General features: G+C 40.6%; 1 protein-coding gene across 4 annotated transcripts in view; it reads left to right on the forward strand.

Annotated features, from left to right (window-relative positions):
- RAF1 (Raf-1 proto-oncogene, serine/threonine kinase) overlaps positions 1-18,880 on the forward strand; it is an 80,276-nt gene that overhangs the window by 36,070 nt on the left and 25,326 nt on the right. For 2 of the 4 annotated variants that reach the window (XM_028127519.2, XM_008152223.3), the window contains exon 2: positions 16,665-16,897. In XM_028127519.2, the coding sequence (XP_027983320.1) occupies positions 16,691-16,897 (207 nt within the window). In that variant the 5' untranslated portion in view covers positions 16,665-16,690. Of the gene's footprint in view, positions 1-16,664; positions 16,898-18,880 lie in introns of those variants that run through there. The other 2 variants (XM_028127547.2, XM_028127553.2) reach the window with 1 other exon arrangement.

Genomic DNA, 18,880 nt, shown 5'->3' on the forward strand with positions numbered 1-18,880 from the left:
ATGCCCTTGATTGGAATCGAACCTGGGACCTCTCAGTCTGCAGGCCAACGCTCTATCCATTGAGCCAAACCAGTCAGGGCGTATTGTGCTTCTAATATTAGAAAATGATATTTAAAAAATGTTAGGTTAGGATGAGTAAAATTATAGGTAATGTCTTTCCTTTATTTTTCTCTCCAAATTTAATTCTTCTTATATCATATTCTAAATAAAAGTATAATTTTAAAAAAGTTACCAGAGTGGAAGGAAAGAGCAACTATCAGGAAGCAGGCAGCCACAAGGTTGAAATCTAGCACCTCATCTGAGCAACAGCTAGTCTCACAAATGCACTGATCTTATCTCCCCTTAGAATAAAAAATGATGGTTTGATAAAACCTTAGTAAAACTTGTGAGTGCTTTTGACCTTAGATATTCTCTCAGTAATCTTGGTTGTTCCCTATTTTACTTACTATGTAATCTTGGACGATTTTATTTAACCTTTTTGGTCCTTAGTTTCCTAATCATCAAAATCAGAATACAGTAATAATCTTTGGGAACAGAGTTGGAATATTAAATGAGATAGTGTATGTAAAGAATAAACTTCTTATGTACATACTGAAATGTAAAAAACTCAATATTATCATTAATGTTGCTGCTTAGTTGGTACAGAATTTGAAGAAAAAAAATTCTAGTGGATATATCTTGTTCCATAGTGAGTTGGCGGGCATTAAAATACAGAGCAAACCAGTATTGTTATTGTTTAGATAGCCAAACAATCTTTGTTAAATATTTGTGTTTTTTAATGGATGCTTGCTTGTGGTTATAACTTTATTACAGGGTTTCCTGATGGCAGCAGAGTAGGTGGATCTTTCTTGCACTTCCTCCCAGAACCAAACTGGAAATAAAACTAAATTGGGCTCCTGGTTGGTGTGGCTCAGTGGTTGAGTCGACCTATGAACCAGGAGGTCATGGTTTGATTCCCAGTAGGAGGCATGCAGGAGGCAGCCAGTCAATGATTCTCTCGCATCATTGATGTTTCTATTTCTCTCTCCCTCTCTGAAATCAATAAAAAAAAATATTTAAAAAAAACTAAATCGGGTAACATTCACCTTGAATTACCAACTGAAGACTAGCGGAAGCAGAGACTTTTAAAAAACAAGGAAGGGCAGAAACCATCTTGAGACTGCACCTGCACAGCAGTTCTCATGATTGCTCGGGGCTGAGCCTCACAGTCAACCAGCTTGAGGGGAGAATCCCACCCACGAACGGGGCAACAACATTTAGGACCCAATTACTACAGGAGAGCCCGAATAACCCACACAAGGGATATTTCTAGAGCAGCCAGCTCAGGAGATCAAAGAGACTATCACTGAGTCACATAGGGCACTTACTACATGAGGCCACCCCACAAAGAATGGGAGTCATAACAGCTTCTATCTAATACATAGAAATAAACACAAAGAGACAGTTAAAATTAGGAGACAAAGAAACAGCCACCAAATGAAAGAAAAGGAGGAATCTCCAGAAAAACAGCTAAATGAAATGGAGGCAAGCTATTTATCAGACACAGAGTTCAGAGTAATGTTTATAAGGATGCCCAAGGAACTTAGTGAGAACTACAAGGAACTTAATGGGAACTACATCAGCATGAAAAAGGACATAGAAACCAGGAATAAGAAACAGTCAGAAATAAAGAATTCCATGACTGATATAAAAAATACACAAGATGGGATTAAAAGTAGGCTGAATGAAGCAGAGGGTAGAATCAGCAATTTGGAAGGCAAGGTAGAAAAAGTACCCAATCGGAGCAACAAGAAGAAAAAAAATATATTTTTTTAAGGAAGTAGTGCAACTCTTACCAAAGCCTTTAAGAAGCTGCATCTTTCTTTTCTTTCTTTTTTAAAAATATATTTTATTGATGTTTTACAGAGAGGAAGGGAGAGGGATAGAGAGAAACATCGATGAGAGGGAAACATGAACCAGCTGCCTCCTGCACACCTCTCACTGGGGATGTGCCTGCAACCAAGGTGCATGCCCTTGACCGGAATTGAACCTGGGACCTTTCAGTCCACAGGCTGACGCTCTATCCACTGAGCCAAACCGGTTTCGGCTAGAAGAAGAAAAAATATTTAAAAAAACAAAGACGAGGATAGTTTAAGGAATCTTTGGGCAACATGAAATGTAACAATATCTACATCATAGAGTACCAGAAGGATAAGAAAGTGAGCAAGGGATAGAAAACCTGTTTGAAGAAATAATGATAGAAAACTTCCCTAACCTGGTGAAGGGAAAAGTTATACAAGTTAAGGAAGCACATAGAGCCCCAATCAAGATGAACCCAAAGAGACCCACACCAAGACACATCATAATTAAAATGTCAAAGGTTAAAGACAAAGATAGAATCTTAAAGGCAGTAAGAGAGAAACAGTTAGTTACAAGGGAGTTCCCACAAGGCTGAAAGCTGATTTTTCAACAGAAACACTTCAAGCCAGAAGGGATTGGTATGAAGTATTGAAAGTAATAAAAAGCAAGGACTTGAAGCCAAGAGTACTCTATGTTAGCATTTAAAATCGAAGATGAAATACATAAAGAGCTTCCCAGACAAAAAAAGGCTAAAGGAGTTTATTACCACCGAACCATCATTGCAAGAAATGTTAAGGGACTGTTTTAAGAAGAAAAAGAAAAGGTGAGGGAGGGAGGAACATAGGTATAAAGAAAAAAAAATGGCAATAATTAAGCACCTATCACTAATAACGTTAAATGTAAGTGGATTAAATGCTCCAATCAAAAGACATAGGGTAGCTGAATGGATAAGAAAACATGACCCATATGCATGGTCCCTACAAGAGACCCACTTCAGAACAAAAGATTCACACAGACTTAAAGTGAAGGGATGGAAAAAAATATTCCATGCAAATGGAAACGAAAAAGAAAAGCTGGGGTAGTAATACTCATATCTGACAAAATAGACTTCAAAACAAAGGCCATAACAAGAGACAAAAAAGGTCACTTCATAATACCAAAGGGAGCAACCCAACAAGAGGTCATAACTCTTGTAAATATATATGCACCCAATATAGGAGCACCTAAGTATATAAAAAAACTCATGGTGGACTTTAAGGGGAAATATTGACAGCAATCTATATATATAAAAACCCTAATATGCAAATAGACCGAACGGCCGAACAGCCAGTCGCTGTGATGTGCGCTGACCACCAGAGGGAATGCGCAGAACATGGTGGGCATCGGCAGCAGGTGGCAGATTGTGAAACATGGCGGGCATTGGCCACAGCAGGATGGTGGAGCAGGTGAACAGGGGCGCCAGACCAAGGTGAGGTGCCGGTTGCTGTCATTGGGGCATGTCTCTGGTGGTTACTGAAAATTCTTCACTCCCACACGCCATGGACCTGCCTGGCGCTCACACCCGCTGCCGGTGCCCGGCGCCAGCTCCGATCGCTCAGCACCGTCAGCGGGTACAAGTGACGGCTGCCGGCCCCGATTGCCCCTCAGGGCTTCTCCACCTCCCCCTGCTCCTGAGGGGAGATCGGGGCCGGTAGCCACCTCTTGCACCCATTGCCAGCGCTGGCCCCACTTGCAGCCACAGCCGCCGCTCGCACCTGCTGCTGGTGCCTGGCACTGGCCCCAATTGCTCAGCATTGTCAGTGGGTGCGAGCGATGGCTGCTGGCCCCGATTGCCCCTGAGGGCTTCTCCACCTCCCCCTGCTCCTTAGGGGCGATCAGGACAGCAGTCACTGTTTGTACCTGCTGCTGGTGCCGACCCCAATCACTCTGTGCTGTCAGCGGGTGTGAGTGTCAGCGGAGGCGGGGCTGCTGGCAGATGGAACCGGGGACTGCGGAGGATGGGCCAAGACCCACCCCTGTGCCCACTGCAGCCTCGCAACCCACAGTTCCTTTCAAGGTGCACGAATTTGTGCACTGAGCCCCTAGGCTATATATGTAAAAGCCTAAGCAACCTAATAACCAGTTGACTGGTCACTATGACGCACACTGACCACCAAAGTACAGACGCTCAACACACAGGATTGGGCTCCCTCCTGTCTGGATCAGGCCTGCGGGGATTGGGCCGAAACTGGCTATCTGACATCCCCTGAGGGGTCCCAGATTGCAAGTGGGTTCAGGCCAGGCCGAGGGACCCCACCGTTGCACGAATTCGTGCACTGGGCCTCTAGTATAATTATAGTAGGTAACTTTAACACCCCACTAACATCACTGGATAGATCTTCCAGACAAAAAATCAACAAGGAAACACACTGGATCAGATAGATTTAATTGATATTTTCAGAACATTTCATCCCAGAGCAGCAGAATATACATTCTTCTCAAGTGTGCACAGAACATTCTCAAAGATAGATCGCATGTTAGGACACAAAATAACTCTTAACAAATTTAAGAAGATTGAAATACCAAGCATCTTGGATTGCAGTGGCATGAAACTAGAAATCAACTACGGTAAAAAAATACCTGGAGGCTAAATAGCATGTTATTAAACAGTGAATGGGTTACCAAGGAGATCAAGGAAGAAATAAAAAAATTACCTGGAATTAAATGAAAATAAACACACAACAACCCCAAATCTATGGGACACAGTGAAAGCAGTCCTGAGAAGGAAGTTCATAGCATTATAAGCCTACCTCAAGAAGGAAGAAAAATCGCAAATATAATTTTATATTACATCTTAAAAATAGCCATTTTACTTAATAATTTACATTAATGGTAATATATTGTGGATTCTACAATTACCATCCCATTGGTTTTGAAGTCTTGGTTGAATAATGCCAATGAGGCAGGTGTCATGCTAAGTTCTGGAAGAAGAAAGAAAGCATGTATTCCATCCTCAAAGAACTTACAGCAGGTGGGGAAGCAGACATGTAAATAAATAAATTATAGTAGAGTGTGGGAAATGCTGTTAATATATATGTAGATAATATAAATATGAAAAAGGAGAGAGTAATAAATTCTTTATGAATAGGAAACGAAGAAGGGAAGCTTTATCATGGAGAATTTTAGGTGCTTTACCTAAAGAATCTCACAGAAGATCCGAAGCCTCAATAGAGGCTTACAGAATTTTACTGAGGGGCTGCCCTCAAAGAAAGACTTCCAGAAAACCATTTTGTACATTTTCAGGTTTTTGTGCGGTATAGAGTCTGGATCTCTTAAGCCATCTAGAGAGAAGGTAAAAAATTGCTAGACTAAATGAGTACCGTACTCTTTGTTGTGTGCACTTAGGAGGATTTAAATTGGGGAGGGAATCTACATTAAGTTTAGTGAAATAGAGTTAATACCACCCTCTCATTTGGTGTTTTATTTGAAAGCAGAAAAGAAAATCCTTTCAGCAGGCAGGAAACAGAAGGCCCTGCAGCAAAAACGATCATTTTAAGAAATGATAAACGAGAAAGTAAAGGAAGGCCTAACATTGAGAGACAGATAATATTAGAACTCCACATAGGGCAAAATAATTTAGTAAATGAGATTCTATATATATCGTAAAAACCATGGGTATGTAAGTTCCATGCCTTAAAATGTCATCTTATTTAAGTTAGTGAACAGTGTGACCTAATCAGTATTGGAGAATGGTCTCAGGTTATTGTCAGTGTATTCATTAAAGTAGATATCTTCACAGTAAATTTGAGTAATAAGTAAGGTCACAGAATAACTAATGTACCTGAGGAAAAGAATGAAAACTTAATATATTGAGTTTGTTTCTTTTTAGTCCAGATAGTAATGAAATACACGGAACTGGAAGAATTACATGAAGTAGGGGAAATGACTTTTTAAAATATATATAACATGAAGTGGAATTAGCACACATATGGAGAAGAGTTCATTAGTAGGACTAATAAAGATACTTTAAGACTAGATGGATCTATAAAAAAGTGATTATTCAAGTGCAGGAATAATGTATTTTGTGTGGATAAATAAATGCCTTTGGAGAAGGTGATGCCAGCTCTCCTTGGGGTTCTAGGCCTCAGAATTAACATCTGTAACTTTCAAATTTAATAGTGATTCACACTAAGAAAAATGTTTCATGTGTGTGTATACCTAAACAAAGACTTCTTCAAATAGTACTTACTTGTCCTATGCAAGATACATTCTGCCCTAATTCTGTATAATAAAAGCCTAATATGCTAGGTGTCCAGTCATCCTGTTGGCTGTTCAACAACCAATCAAAGCATAATATGCTAATGATATGCTAAGGCTGCTCAACCACTTGCTGTGACGTGCACTGACTACCAGGGGGGCAGACGCTCTGATCGGTAGGGTAGCTTGCTGCTGGGGTCCGGCTGATCGGGGCTGAGCAAGATGGGCCAGACATACCCTGAAGGCCTCCCGCGGTCCCTCCCCGGCTGGCCAACTTCCCACATTCCTCCCTGGCCCCAGTTGTGCACTGGTGGGGTCCCTTGTTCTGGCCTGCACCCTCTCACAATCCGGGACCCCTTGGGGGATGCCAGAGAGCCGGTTTCGGCCCGATCCAGGCCGAGAGACCCCACTGGTGGACGAACCAGGCCTCTAGTTTTAACAGAAAGCTGGCCATGACTCACCAAAACGATTTCCTGAGCAGTAATGGGTCATCATACCCCACTGGTATATGATGGAAATAAAGAGACTTGAGTATTTTAAGTCTCTCCCCTGAAGAAGCAGTCTATTATAAGAAGATTAGAGGCCCGATGCACGGCCTTTCTTTCCCCGGCTGCCAGCACTGGCTTCCCTCTGGCACCTGGGACCCTGGCTTCCCTCGCAGCCCCAGCTTCGTCTGGAAGGACGTCCGGTCTAATTAGCATATTATGCTTTTATTATTATAGATACCTAGGCCTGGCTGATTTGGCTCAGTGGTTAAAGCGTCACCCTTGGACCAAAGGGTCCTGGGGTTGATTCCTGGTCACAGGCACACACTTTGGTTGCAGGTTCAATCCTGGTCTGGGTTGGAGTGTGTGCAGGAGGCAACCAGTTGATGTGTGTCTCTCACATCCCTCTTCCTCTCCCTCTCCCTCCTCTCCCTCTCCCTCCTCTCTCTCTCCCTCTCTCCTCCTCCCTCCCTCTCTCCTCCTCTCCCTCTCCCTCCTCTCCCTCCTCTCCCTCCTCTCCCTCTTCCCCCTCCTCTCCCTCCTCTTCCTCCCCTCCTCTCCCTCCTCTCCCTCTTCTTCCTCCCCCTCCTCTCCCTCCTCTCCCTCTCCCTCTTCTCCCTCTCCCTCTCCCTCTCCCTCTCCCTCTCTCTCCCTCTCCCTCTCCCTCTCCCTCTCCCTCTCCCTCTCCCTCTCCCTCTCCCTCTCCCTCTCCCTCTCCCTCTCCCTCTCCCTCTCCCTCTCCCTCTCCCTCCCTGTCCCTCTCCCTCTCCCTCCTTCTCCCTCTCCCTCTCCCTTCTTCCCGTTCTCCTTCCCTTCCACTCTCTCTCTAAAAAAGATGAATGGAAAAAATATCCTCGTTTGAAACCATATTAGGTGCTATTTTAGTTATACCACAAAAGGGGCTCAAAGAAGGCAGCTGAAATGGATCTCAAGATGGAGCCTGTCAGATTATTGAGGGGCTTGGCCTTTGACTCTGTCCCTTGCTGCATTATTCAGGACTGTGTGTCTTTATACTATATTTATTTTGCTTGCTCCTAAACTCAGTACTTTAGAATTTACAAACCATCTTTTAACTTAGATATAGACACGAGGATATAACTCTAACGTTCTAAAAAGGAATATTCACGCAGAGGATAAATGAGGTTGAGTGATTATGACAAGTGAACTGTGATAATAAAAATGGACATTTTGTGTGTGTTAATCCTCACCCAAGGATATTTTTTCCATAGACCTCTAGAGAGCTTAGAAGGGAGGGAGGGAGGGCAAGACAGAGAGAAACATTGATGAGAGAGACACATTGATTGGTTTCTTCCCTCCCCTCATGCGGAGATGGAACCTGCAACCCAGTTTGTGCTCTTGACTGGGAATCAAACCCATGACCCTAAGTGCGCAGGCCAATGCTCTAACCACTGAATAACATCAGCCAGGGCAAAAACGGACATCTTTGTATAGAAAGATAAAGCTTTGAAAAAGAGTTTAGACTATAAATATCTTGAGTTATGTGACTACGGTGAACATATCTTGACACCAGGATGGGAGAATGAAGCATGAAGCCAATTAAAGGCAAACTTTGGTGAACCTATGGAACCTACCACCCTCAAAAATAATGTAGGCTAGAAATAATAGATTCAGAGAAATTTAGAGAAACTTATGATTGACAAGTATAGAGTGGGTAACTACAGAAAGCTAAGATATCTAGCAGTTCATGCGTTCTCTCCATTTTCTTTCGTAAAATACCCTTACTCTACTGTCTTCCAGAGACTGGCTTTGGGAGTAAGGCCCTTTGTGTCACTTCTTTAATGGAATAAGTAGCCAAAGAAGAGGAAGCAGTTAGGATCTAGGCTTTTAATTTCTGAGGTGTTCTTTGATGCTGTAGGTGGGTGAGGAGGGAAGGGGGTCTGGAATGCAGAAGGAAGCAGCTTAGAACCAGTTGAACCTGAAATCTAAAATAAGCTAGAAAAATTTATATTAAATTGTAAGCTTCCTAAATAATTTATGGAATGTAGCTATCACAATAAATAAAACTATGAGTGTTATGTGTTTTATGATGAAAGGTGAATGTTTAGATTTTAGAATACAGAATCTCAGGCAGTTTCAGCAAATATTTAAGGTCAAGGAACTTTTGCAATAATAAAGGTACTGTTTTATAGGGGGGGTGTTATTTATTTTGGATATTATTCCCCCCCTTTTATTGAATTTATTGGGGTGACAAAATTTATCTGGTTAACAAAATTATACAGTTTTCAGGTGCACAACTCAGCAGCAATAAAGTTGCTGTTTTGTATATGTAAAGAGAATGACTAACTTTTGATACTACATAACACATGTAGTACTTTAAAATATTTTTACATGTATGGGTAACAGATAGTTGACATTGGCCCCATTCTTACATTATGAAAAGTAATTTACAATTTTAGCAGTGACATCCAAGAGTTTTTCTACTAAATATAAAAGTATAAAATAATCCCTATTTAAAGCAAGTTTTCCTTTTAAAAAGTTTACTCTGGCAAAACAAAAGTAGTATTTTTTATAACTTTAGATAATATTTTTTCTAGACAAAAAGTCTAGCTAAATATTCTGTAAATTAAACCTTTAGCCAGTGTGTTGAAGGATCAACCTTTCCTGGGAAGTGTTTTTGTAAACCAGTCTTACTTTAAATTGTTCCTAGTTTAGTTCCACAGTTTTGGCTCTGAAGTAGTTTACAGTTTATTGATATTACAGACAATGCTGCAGTAATTATTCCTGTGTGTTTTTGCAGTCCTGTGTTCAGGTCCTCTTCCCTCCTGCCACCCCAGGATAGATTGTCAAATGGTAGGTGAATTTAAATCTTTAGTAATAGGCACTATTTGATTGTTGCGGTTTATGCTATTAACAGTATAATGAGAGGTAGTTTTCTTTAAATACTTGTGATGGATGTCTTCAGTCTTTTAAATTTTATAAATCTGATATTAAAAGTAGTACTTTATTTTAAAATTTCATATCTCTCTAATATACACTGAGTGGCCAGATTATTATGATCTCTGAATGCATAATAATCTGGCCACTCAGTGTATATCCTATATAATAAAAGGCTAATATATGCAAATTGTCCCCTCGACCAGGAGTTCAACCAGCAGGCAGGCCAGTCAACTGCCCATGTCCCCTCCCCCTGGCCAGGTTGGCCGGACCCCACCCATGCACGAATTCATGCACCCGGCCTCTATTTCAGAGCGTGAGGGAGAGAGAGAGAGAGAGAGAGAGAGAGAGAAATATCAATGATGAGAGACAATTATTGATTGGCGAGCGTGAGGGAGAGAGAGAGAGAGAGAGAGAGAGAGAAGAGAGAGAGAAATATCAATGATGAGAGACAATTATTGATTGGCTGTTTCCTGAAGTCCCACACTGGGAATCGAACTGTTACCTTCTTGTTCATAGGTAGATGCTCAACCACTGAGCCACACTGGATAGGCAACGGTAGGGGTTCTTTCAAGGCATACTACCAAATGGAGATTTAATTCATATTTCCTTGAAAGGTCTTTTCTATGAAAAATTATATTTTTACAGCATTATTCTGGTTCCTAACTTAATTCATGTAATAAATATTTGGTGCCCTGACTGGTCTTGCTCAGTGGATAGAGCGCCGGCCTGCAGACTGAAGGGTCCCAGGTTCGATTCCGGTCAAGGGCATGTACCTTGGTTGCGGGCACATCCTCAGTAGGGGGTGTGCAGGAGGCAGCTGATCAATGTCTCTCTCTCATCGATGTTTCTAACTCTCCCTCTCCCTTCCTCTCTGTAAAAAAATCAATAAAATATATTAAAAAAAAAAATAAAATAAATATTTGGGTGCCTTCATGTTCCAGGGACTGTAATTAGGACCAAGAATATGGCAGTGACCAAGATTGGCAGAGTATTGCCTTCATGAAGCTGAAGGAGGAGTGGGGCATTGACCAAAATCTGTAAACAGTCTAACATAGTATAAGTGTCATGAAGAAAATGAGACAGGATTATTAGATGGGGCTAGGGAAATGGTGTCTTTTGGTGACTGGTGGCTAGGGAAATTGTCTCTAAAGAGATCTTTTAGGTGAAGACCTTAGTGATGGGGAAAGGCCAGCTTGCTTATTTCTGGAGGTTTCTACCTTTCAGGTGAAGAAAACAAGAAATTCAAAAGTCCCTAGGTGTGAAGCTTGGAATATTCAGAAAGGAGTTCAGCTTTTATTCTGAGTCTAAAATGGGAGCAGTGAGTTGTATTTATATAGGTCATAGGAGCTGCATTGAGATGCTCAAATGAGCGCGCGTTCTCTCTCTCTCTCTCTCTCCTCTCTCTCTCTCTCTCTCTCTCTCTCTCTTCCTCTCCCTCTCTCTCTTCTCCCTGCCTCCCCCGAATCTGGTTGTAAACTCCTTCATCTCTTTCTCAGTTGGGGAAAAACCATCTAGGAAAAACAAACTGTAGGTGGCCCTAAAAAGTGACCTCATGGTAACCAAGGGATAGAGTTAGGAGTGTGTCAGGACTCAGTGTGTCATGGCCCTGTCACTGGAAGGCTGTGGGATCTTGTCCCACACTCCCTCCTTACAGAAATAAAAACAGGCATGTAGAAGTTTATAGTGTAATCTATAATAACAAAAGCATAATATGCTAATTAAACCGGACGACCTTCTGGACAAAGCCAGGGAAGCCTGGGTCCCAGGTGCCTGCTGGCAGCCGGAGGTAAGCCAGTGCCGGCAGCCGGGGAAGAAAGGCCTACTCTTGCATGAATTTCGTGCATCGGGCCTCTAGTAGTAAAATATAAAAAGCAAGAAGTAAACAGATAATGTATAAAACTAAAAATTCCTTATAATTCTGATGAAATAATCACTGTTGATACTTATTTATTATTCTGGATTTTCTCACCTTTTATGATTTCCTCCCTCTTTCTAGATGAATATAAAAAGATTCACATTATGTTTTTCAATTTTTGTTTGTCTTGGATAACTGTGCACATATAAATGTACTTCATTTATTACATGGGTATTAATTTGATTTGTTAATTTCCTATTAGGTATTTGGTCTTTTTCTCAATTTCAAGGTTATGAACAATGCTGTAACGAAGATGCTTGTACATATATTTTTAGACATTTAAACTGCTGTAGGATATATTTTTAGAGTAGAATTGAATTACTAGATCAGTCTTGAGGAACATTTCAAAATTTTAATAGTTATTACCGTATTCTGCTCCAAAAAAGTTATGCTAAGATCATATGAGAATAAATGCTATGTTGTGATCTTGAGTAAGTCTGTAAACTTGGTTTTCTCAACTGTCAGCTAAGAATAATAGTTAAATCTATCATCCCCTCTTGATTTAGGCATGTGATCTAAGAAAGAACTTAACACATAGTGGGTATTGAGACAAAAAAAATTCTGGTTGAAAACGAGGGTAGAATAAAATAGTCTTTAATTCTAGGCCATTTCAGCTCTGACTAAATGATTTCAAGTGTCAGTTTTATATATGAGGAGGTAAGGGCTCTGGAGTCAAAGCTGCCAGTTTTGAATCCTAGCTCTGCCACTTAAAGCTGTGTGAGAATTTTCTCAAATGTAAAATGGGGATATAATTCCTGCCTATCACTCTAAGGCAGGGGTCCTCAAACTTTTTAAACAGGGGGCCAGTTCACTGTCCCTCAGACCGTTGGAGGGCCGGACTATAGTTTAAAAAAAACTATGAACAAATTCCTATGCACACTGCACGTATCTTATTTTGAAGTAAAAAAACAAACGGCAAAAACACCCGCATGTGGCCCACGGGCCGTAGTTTGAGGACGCCTGCTCTAAGGATTAGGTTGGATAATATGAGTGGGATGTATGTAGTATACTAGGTGTACTGGTTAATAATGGCAGATTTTGTAATCAAAGAATACATGATAATTTCAAGAGAAACATCAAAAGTGCTTTATTCAAAGTAATGTCCATTGCTAGCTACACATTTCCCCCATCTTTCAGGTAATTTGTGGATACCGTCCCAATAGAACTTTTCTTGTTTTGAGGCAAACCATGCAGAGACCCAATTTTTCACTTCTTCGTACGTTTTGAAGTGCTCAGAAAGTGCGCATGCCATCGATCGGAACAAGTGCTAAGCTGAAGGAGCAAGGTCTGGTGAATACGGTGGGTGGGTTAATACTTCCCGGGCAAGATCTTTTAACGTGTCTTTAACTGGTTTTGAAGTGTGTGATGGTGCGTCATCATGAAGCAAAATTACTTTGCCGTGTCTTCTGGCACATTTTGGTCATTTCACGATCAAAGCGTGGTTCAAATTGATTATTTGTTGTTGGTAGCGATCAGTATTAAAGGTTTCACCTGGTTTTAGAAGCTCATAATACACCACACCTTCCTGATCCCACTAAGCGCAGAGCATTGTCTTCTTTCCGAAGCAGTTTGGCCTTGCAGTCGATGTTGATGGTAGACCTGGATCAACCCATGATTATGTGCATTTGGGATTCTCAAAATAAATCCACTTTTCATCACCAGTCACAGTTCAATGCAAAAAAGACTTTCTTTCATGCCGTTGAAGCAACATTTTACCGATGACTTTTCGGTTTTCCACTTGTCTTTTGTTCAGTTGATGTGGCACCCATTTTCCTTCCTTTAAAATCTTTCCCATTGTTTGTAAACGATCGGAAATTGTTTACTGAGCAACGTTTAATCTTTCTCAGGTTGTTTTTGAGTTTGACACGAATCTTCATTTAATAATGCTTGTAATTGTTGGTCTTCAAACTTTTTTGGTTGACCTGGATGTTCTTTGTCTTTCACATCGAAATCATCACTTTTAAAGCTTAAAGCAGCATTCACAAGTATCTTGAAGTGGAGCATGTTCACTATAAGCTTCCTGAAGTGTATAAGATAACTTTTTCTTCAAAATAAATAATGAATTAAAACTTCCCGCAAATGCTCTTTTTTGGGCACAAAATTCGACATTTTTAATGTTAACACCTTCAGCAAATTTGACGTATGAAACAGGAGGAAACAGACCTCTCATTTCTGCATGATTGCTGACTCCCTGTCAGTGTCCTAACTGCAGAGTTTCTGATGGTCAGTGTGTGACTGTCTATGGCTTCTGTTGCAGTTTTCTTGTTGCCTGAATAAAACATATGGTTATTTTTGTTTAGATGACTATCTCTGCTTGCTTCTATTTAGAAGCTTTGTTTCTGTACCAAAACTCAACTCTGAATATTGTGGTGGAAAGTTCATGGACTTTAAACAGATAAAGAATTTGGTTAGCCCTAATGGGTTTGGCTCAGTGGATAGAGCGTTGGCCTGATGACTGAAGGGTCCCAGGTTTGATTCCGGCCAAGGGCATGTACCTTGGTTGTGGGCACATTCCCAGTAGGGGGTGTGCAAGAGGCAGCTGATCGATGTTTCTCTCTCATCGATGTTTCTAACTCTCTATCCCTCTCCCTTCCTCTCTGTAAAAAATCAATAAAATATATTTAAAAAAAAAAATTCAGTCCTACTGACACCTCAGTTTAAAAAAAAAAAGAATTTGGTTATTTTACCTGTTATGTTGGTGTTCTTGGGCAAATAGCATGATTCTTCTGTGCCTTATTTATTAAAAAAAAAAAGGTGGCTAGATGAAGTTATTAAAAATCTTTGGGTTTCTTAAATAAAATAATCTATATATATAATAGGCTAAGTGTCCGTCCATCTGACTGGTAGCTATGATGCGCACTGACCAATAGGGGACAGACACTCAACGCAGGAGCTGCCTTGACGCGCACTGGCCATTTAAAAATAAACAGCACCATGGACCTGGCGCCAACAAACCAACACTCGGCTTCCCCCAAGTGGGACACAGGCCCTGCCACCAATCCGGAGAGACAGCCTACCAAATCGCTGCCAACGCTGCCAAGACCCCATGGCACAAAATGCGGCCCACAGCCCAGCTCAGCCCAGAAACAGTTGCTGTGGACACTGGGTAATGATATCACATAGCAATGCCCGGCTTCCTCTCCCTAGCGACTAGCATCTTTGGAGTTTCTTCAACTCAGGAACCTGACTTGCTTTATAGCCATGTGCAAACATTTTACAGTTTAACCAAATGTTTGTGAAGCGTTTTCCCATGCCTCATCTCATTTGATCCTCACAGAAGTCCTAGAGTAGGTAGATAGGAGACTCAGTAGAATCCTATTTTCATTAGCAAGATGTGAATAGCGATATTAAAATATTCTTCTAATTAATTTCCTTTTAATGTGCACAAATCTGTGCACCGGGATACTACTTTATATATAAAGTGTCTAACACATCCTAGAAATACTAATTTCTTTTCCTTCATTGAAGGTAGAAAATTATGGCTTACACTTTAAAAATAATTTCTCTTAGTACTAACGTATTACTCATACTCAAGTGTATACATATTTAATATGTAATAATTAAAGAACAGAAATGTAATTGTAAAAGTATTAGACTAAAAGTCAAGAGATATTGGCTCATGTTTCCTGGTGGTATAACCTTTGATGAATCTTCTTTTTTAAATTGATCTTTATTGTTGAAAGTATTACAGATGTCCCCTTTTTTCCCCCCATTGACGCCCCCTCCACATCCCACCTCTCAGGCCTTCACCACACTATTGTCTGTGTCCATGGCTTATGCATATATGCATGTAACTTCTTTGGTTAATCTCTCCCCACCCACCTCTACCTTCCCTCTGAGATTCATCAGTCTATTCCATGCTTCTATATCACTGTGTCTATGTTGTTCATCAGTTTATTTTGTTCATTTGATTCTACATATGAGTGAGATCATGTGATACTTGTCTTTCTCTGAATGACTTATTTCACTTAGCATAATACTCTCTAGGTCCCTCCATGCTGTCTTAAAGGGTAAGAGATCCTTAATTCCCACTTTGCTAATTTTTTGAGTTATCTATGAAATATTTTATAGGCCCTAGCCAGTTTTGCTCAGTGTTTAGAGCATTGGCCCAAGTACTGAAGGGTCCTGGGTTTGATTTCGGTCATCGGCATGTACCTTGGTTGCAGGCTTGATCCCCAGCCCTGGTCAGGGCTGGTGCTGGAGGCAACCAATCGATGTGTCTCTCACATATCCATGTTTCTCTCCCTCTATCTCCCCCTCGCTTCCACTCTCTCTAAAAAAATATCATTGGGTGAGGATTAACAGAAATATTTTATAGGAATATACTAATATAAAAGTTTTCTGATTAATTTATTTAAGCAGAAGGTATCTATCCTACCTAATAATAGACAAATATGCAAATTGACCGCACCTTCGCTAAGCCCAAGCCACGCCCACCAACCAATCAGGACGAGTATGCAAATTACCCCAACAAAGATGGCGGCTAATTTGCATACCAAGACAGTGTAGAAAGAAGCCAAGAGCTGCAGAAGGGAGCAAAGCTGCAGAGAAGCAAGCAAGCCCCGGGGGAGGAGAAGGGAGGAGCGGAGGCGGGGCCGGGGGAGAAGGGAAAAGCAGGCGGGCTGGCAGAGAAGGCGGGGCGGGGGACAAGGGAGGAGAGCAGGCAGGGTGGGGTAGAGTGCAGTAGGAAACCCTATTGCAGGATTTTTCCTGCAATGGGAACGCTAGTATATATATAAAAGCCTAATCTGCAAAGTTGTCCCCTCAGGAGTTCGACCGACCAGGAGTTTGATTGCTCACTATGACCAGGGGGTGGTGTGGAATGAAGGGAGGCCCCAGCTGGCAGCCAGCAACCGTTAGGGACCCTACCCATGCATGAATTTCGTGCACTGGCCTTCTAGTTACTTATAAGAAAGGTCTAAAATAGTCAAATTTATAGAATCAGAATGAAATGGTGTTTGCCAGAGGCTGGGGAAGGGGTAAATGGAGTGTTGCTAATCAAAGGCAAAAGTTTTACTTAAGCAAGATGATGAATAAGATTTAGAGATTTGAACAACACTGTACCTATAGTCAGCAATATTGTATTGTACACTTTAAAATTGTCAAGATATCTCATGTTGTGTTCTCACCACAAAAAGATAAAAATAAGTAAAATGAAGTACTTAATAAAAAGAAAGCCCACATACCATGATTTTCACAATTTATATATTGTTGAGTTAATTGCTTATGTTTTAGAATTATAATTTAATAAAATAATTAAAAATAATTTGTTGTTGTTTTCTTATAACCAGGTTTAAGTATTGTGTAACCTGCATCAATGGAGCACATACAGGGGGCCTGGAAGACGATCAGCAATGGTTTTGGATTCAAAGATGCAGTGTTTGATGGCCCCAGCTGCATTTCTCCCACAATAGTTCAGCAGTTTGGCTATCAGCGCCGAGCATCAGATGATGGCAAACTTATGGACTCTTCTAAGACAAGCAATACTATCCGTGTTTTCTTGCCAAACAAGCAAAGAACAGTGGTACGTGAACATTCCTCTGAGAAAATGTAGTTGTCCATCTGCCTATAGGAAACATTACGGATCATGTTGCCCACCTTATAAACAGGCAGAATCTTCACTGTCACTTAGGGTCTTCATTAATTGGCTTTCCAGTTGCAGATTTTATTAGTACTTTATATGGCTGTGTTCCTCCCATACCCCCTATTTTTTTTCCCAACCCTTGGCCTTTCTTCTATTATAACTCTTGCCTAGTATATCTTCTTTTCTGCACTTCATTTAAACAAATAGTACATTCTTTTTTTGTTAATCCTCAACTGAAGGTATTTTTTCCATTGCTTTTTAAAGAGAGTGGAAGGGAGGGGAAGAAAGAGAGAGAAACATGATGTGAGAGACACATCGATTGATTGCCTTCCATACACACCCTGACCAGGGCTGGGGATTGAACCTGTAACCCAGGTATGTGCCCTTGACTGGGAATTGAACCCAACATTGAGCACACCCGCCAGGGCATATATTATATTATGGGGATGTATTTTAAAGACTTTCAAAGCTCCCTTAGACCTTTCTAGCTAATTAAAAAAAAAAAACATTAATAATTAAAAAAATTTTTCTTCTGAATATTAAAGCAAAATGTTCACTTACATTTTTTTGAATATTATAATGAAGTATTTAGAAGAAAATAAAATTACCTAGAAAAATTTACTATGTTAAAGTTCACAGGCCCCAGGGCAAAGCTGGAGGTTGCTTAGAAATCTGAGCATCATCTTCTTTTCCAGAACACTGGCACTAGCCAGTTGTTGCTGCAAAGCTTATGTTTGTAGTATCAGTGACAGACTTCTATTAGCATCATGCATGGCAGACACTGCCACTCAGTTTTTTGACAAAAAAAAACAAAACAAAAACCCAACTTAAAAAAAAAATGTTCAAAAAAGTTTCCTACTATCCTAGCACCTCCACATTGAAGCAGAAAAATGCAGTTGTGCTCATTTTGCTTGGTGGGACATTTGAAAACCTTAATTCAAACTTCCACGCCTTCTCCTTTCCCACCCTTCATTCTTTATGTAAAATCATTGCATTGTGTTTACTCTTTGTACTTAGTGTGAGGCAGGGTTCTGAGATTGGGAGGTTAGGACATAGTTTTCTCAGTTTGTTCTAACAATTCCATTCTCCCCATTTTACTAATAAATTACTTTATACTTCTTTTGTGAACCTAAGGAGCCTCCCAGTTATAGTATTGCATTATGGTACGTTTGAACTCAAAAGTCATTTAAAGTTTAAGTAAATTTATTTTTGTTTCCTAAAAATGAAAGTTTAATGACTGGCAAAATAAATAGTAACAATCCCCTTATATTTCAATAGTGGTCTTTCATTTGCTAAGTGATTTTTACCTACTATTTCAGTTTTCTAACTATAATGGAGAGCCCAGGTGGGAAGTATGAATGTGATGGGAAGCTGAAGATCATCTGTTGAGGCTTCTGGGTGTTATTGCAGTTATCTTCTCTATCCCCATCTACCGTTAGTTTGCCTGGAAGGCTGGGAAAATTAGTTTGGCATAATGATTAAGTGTATGGACCTTTAAGAAAGCAGGCCCAAACTTAAATCCCTGTGTTGCTTTTTATTAGCTGTGTCATTTAGACAGGTTACATAATATTTTGAGGCTCTGTTTCCTGACCTTTATGCAATGAGGCATGCTGAATACAGTGGCTAATTCATAAGTAAAATGGTAGCTATGATTATTTCTGAGTTTTTTCTACATCTGTGTAGTCCTTGGCAGCTTTCACTTGAACACAACTGGTAGTTGGGAAACAGTGATTTGGAAACTTGATTTCTCCTACAGCTCAAGAGAAGGTTCAGTAGAAAAACTTAGTTTCTCCTATTTCTTTGACTCGAGATGGACCCTCTGTCTCTGGAAGAACCAGCTTCTTTCACCAGGCACCCAGCTTAGGGGAGCACTGAAGAAGAAAGGAGTTGCTTGCTGGCCAACACCATCAGTCAGCTGTTTCT

This window comes from Eptesicus fuscus, chromosome 18 (assembly GCF_027574615.1).
Source record: "Eptesicus fuscus isolate TK198812 chromosome 18, DD_ASM_mEF_20220401, whole genome shotgun sequence".
Classification (NCBI taxonomy): domain Eukaryota; kingdom Metazoa; phylum Chordata; class Mammalia; order Chiroptera; family Vespertilionidae; genus Eptesicus; species Eptesicus fuscus.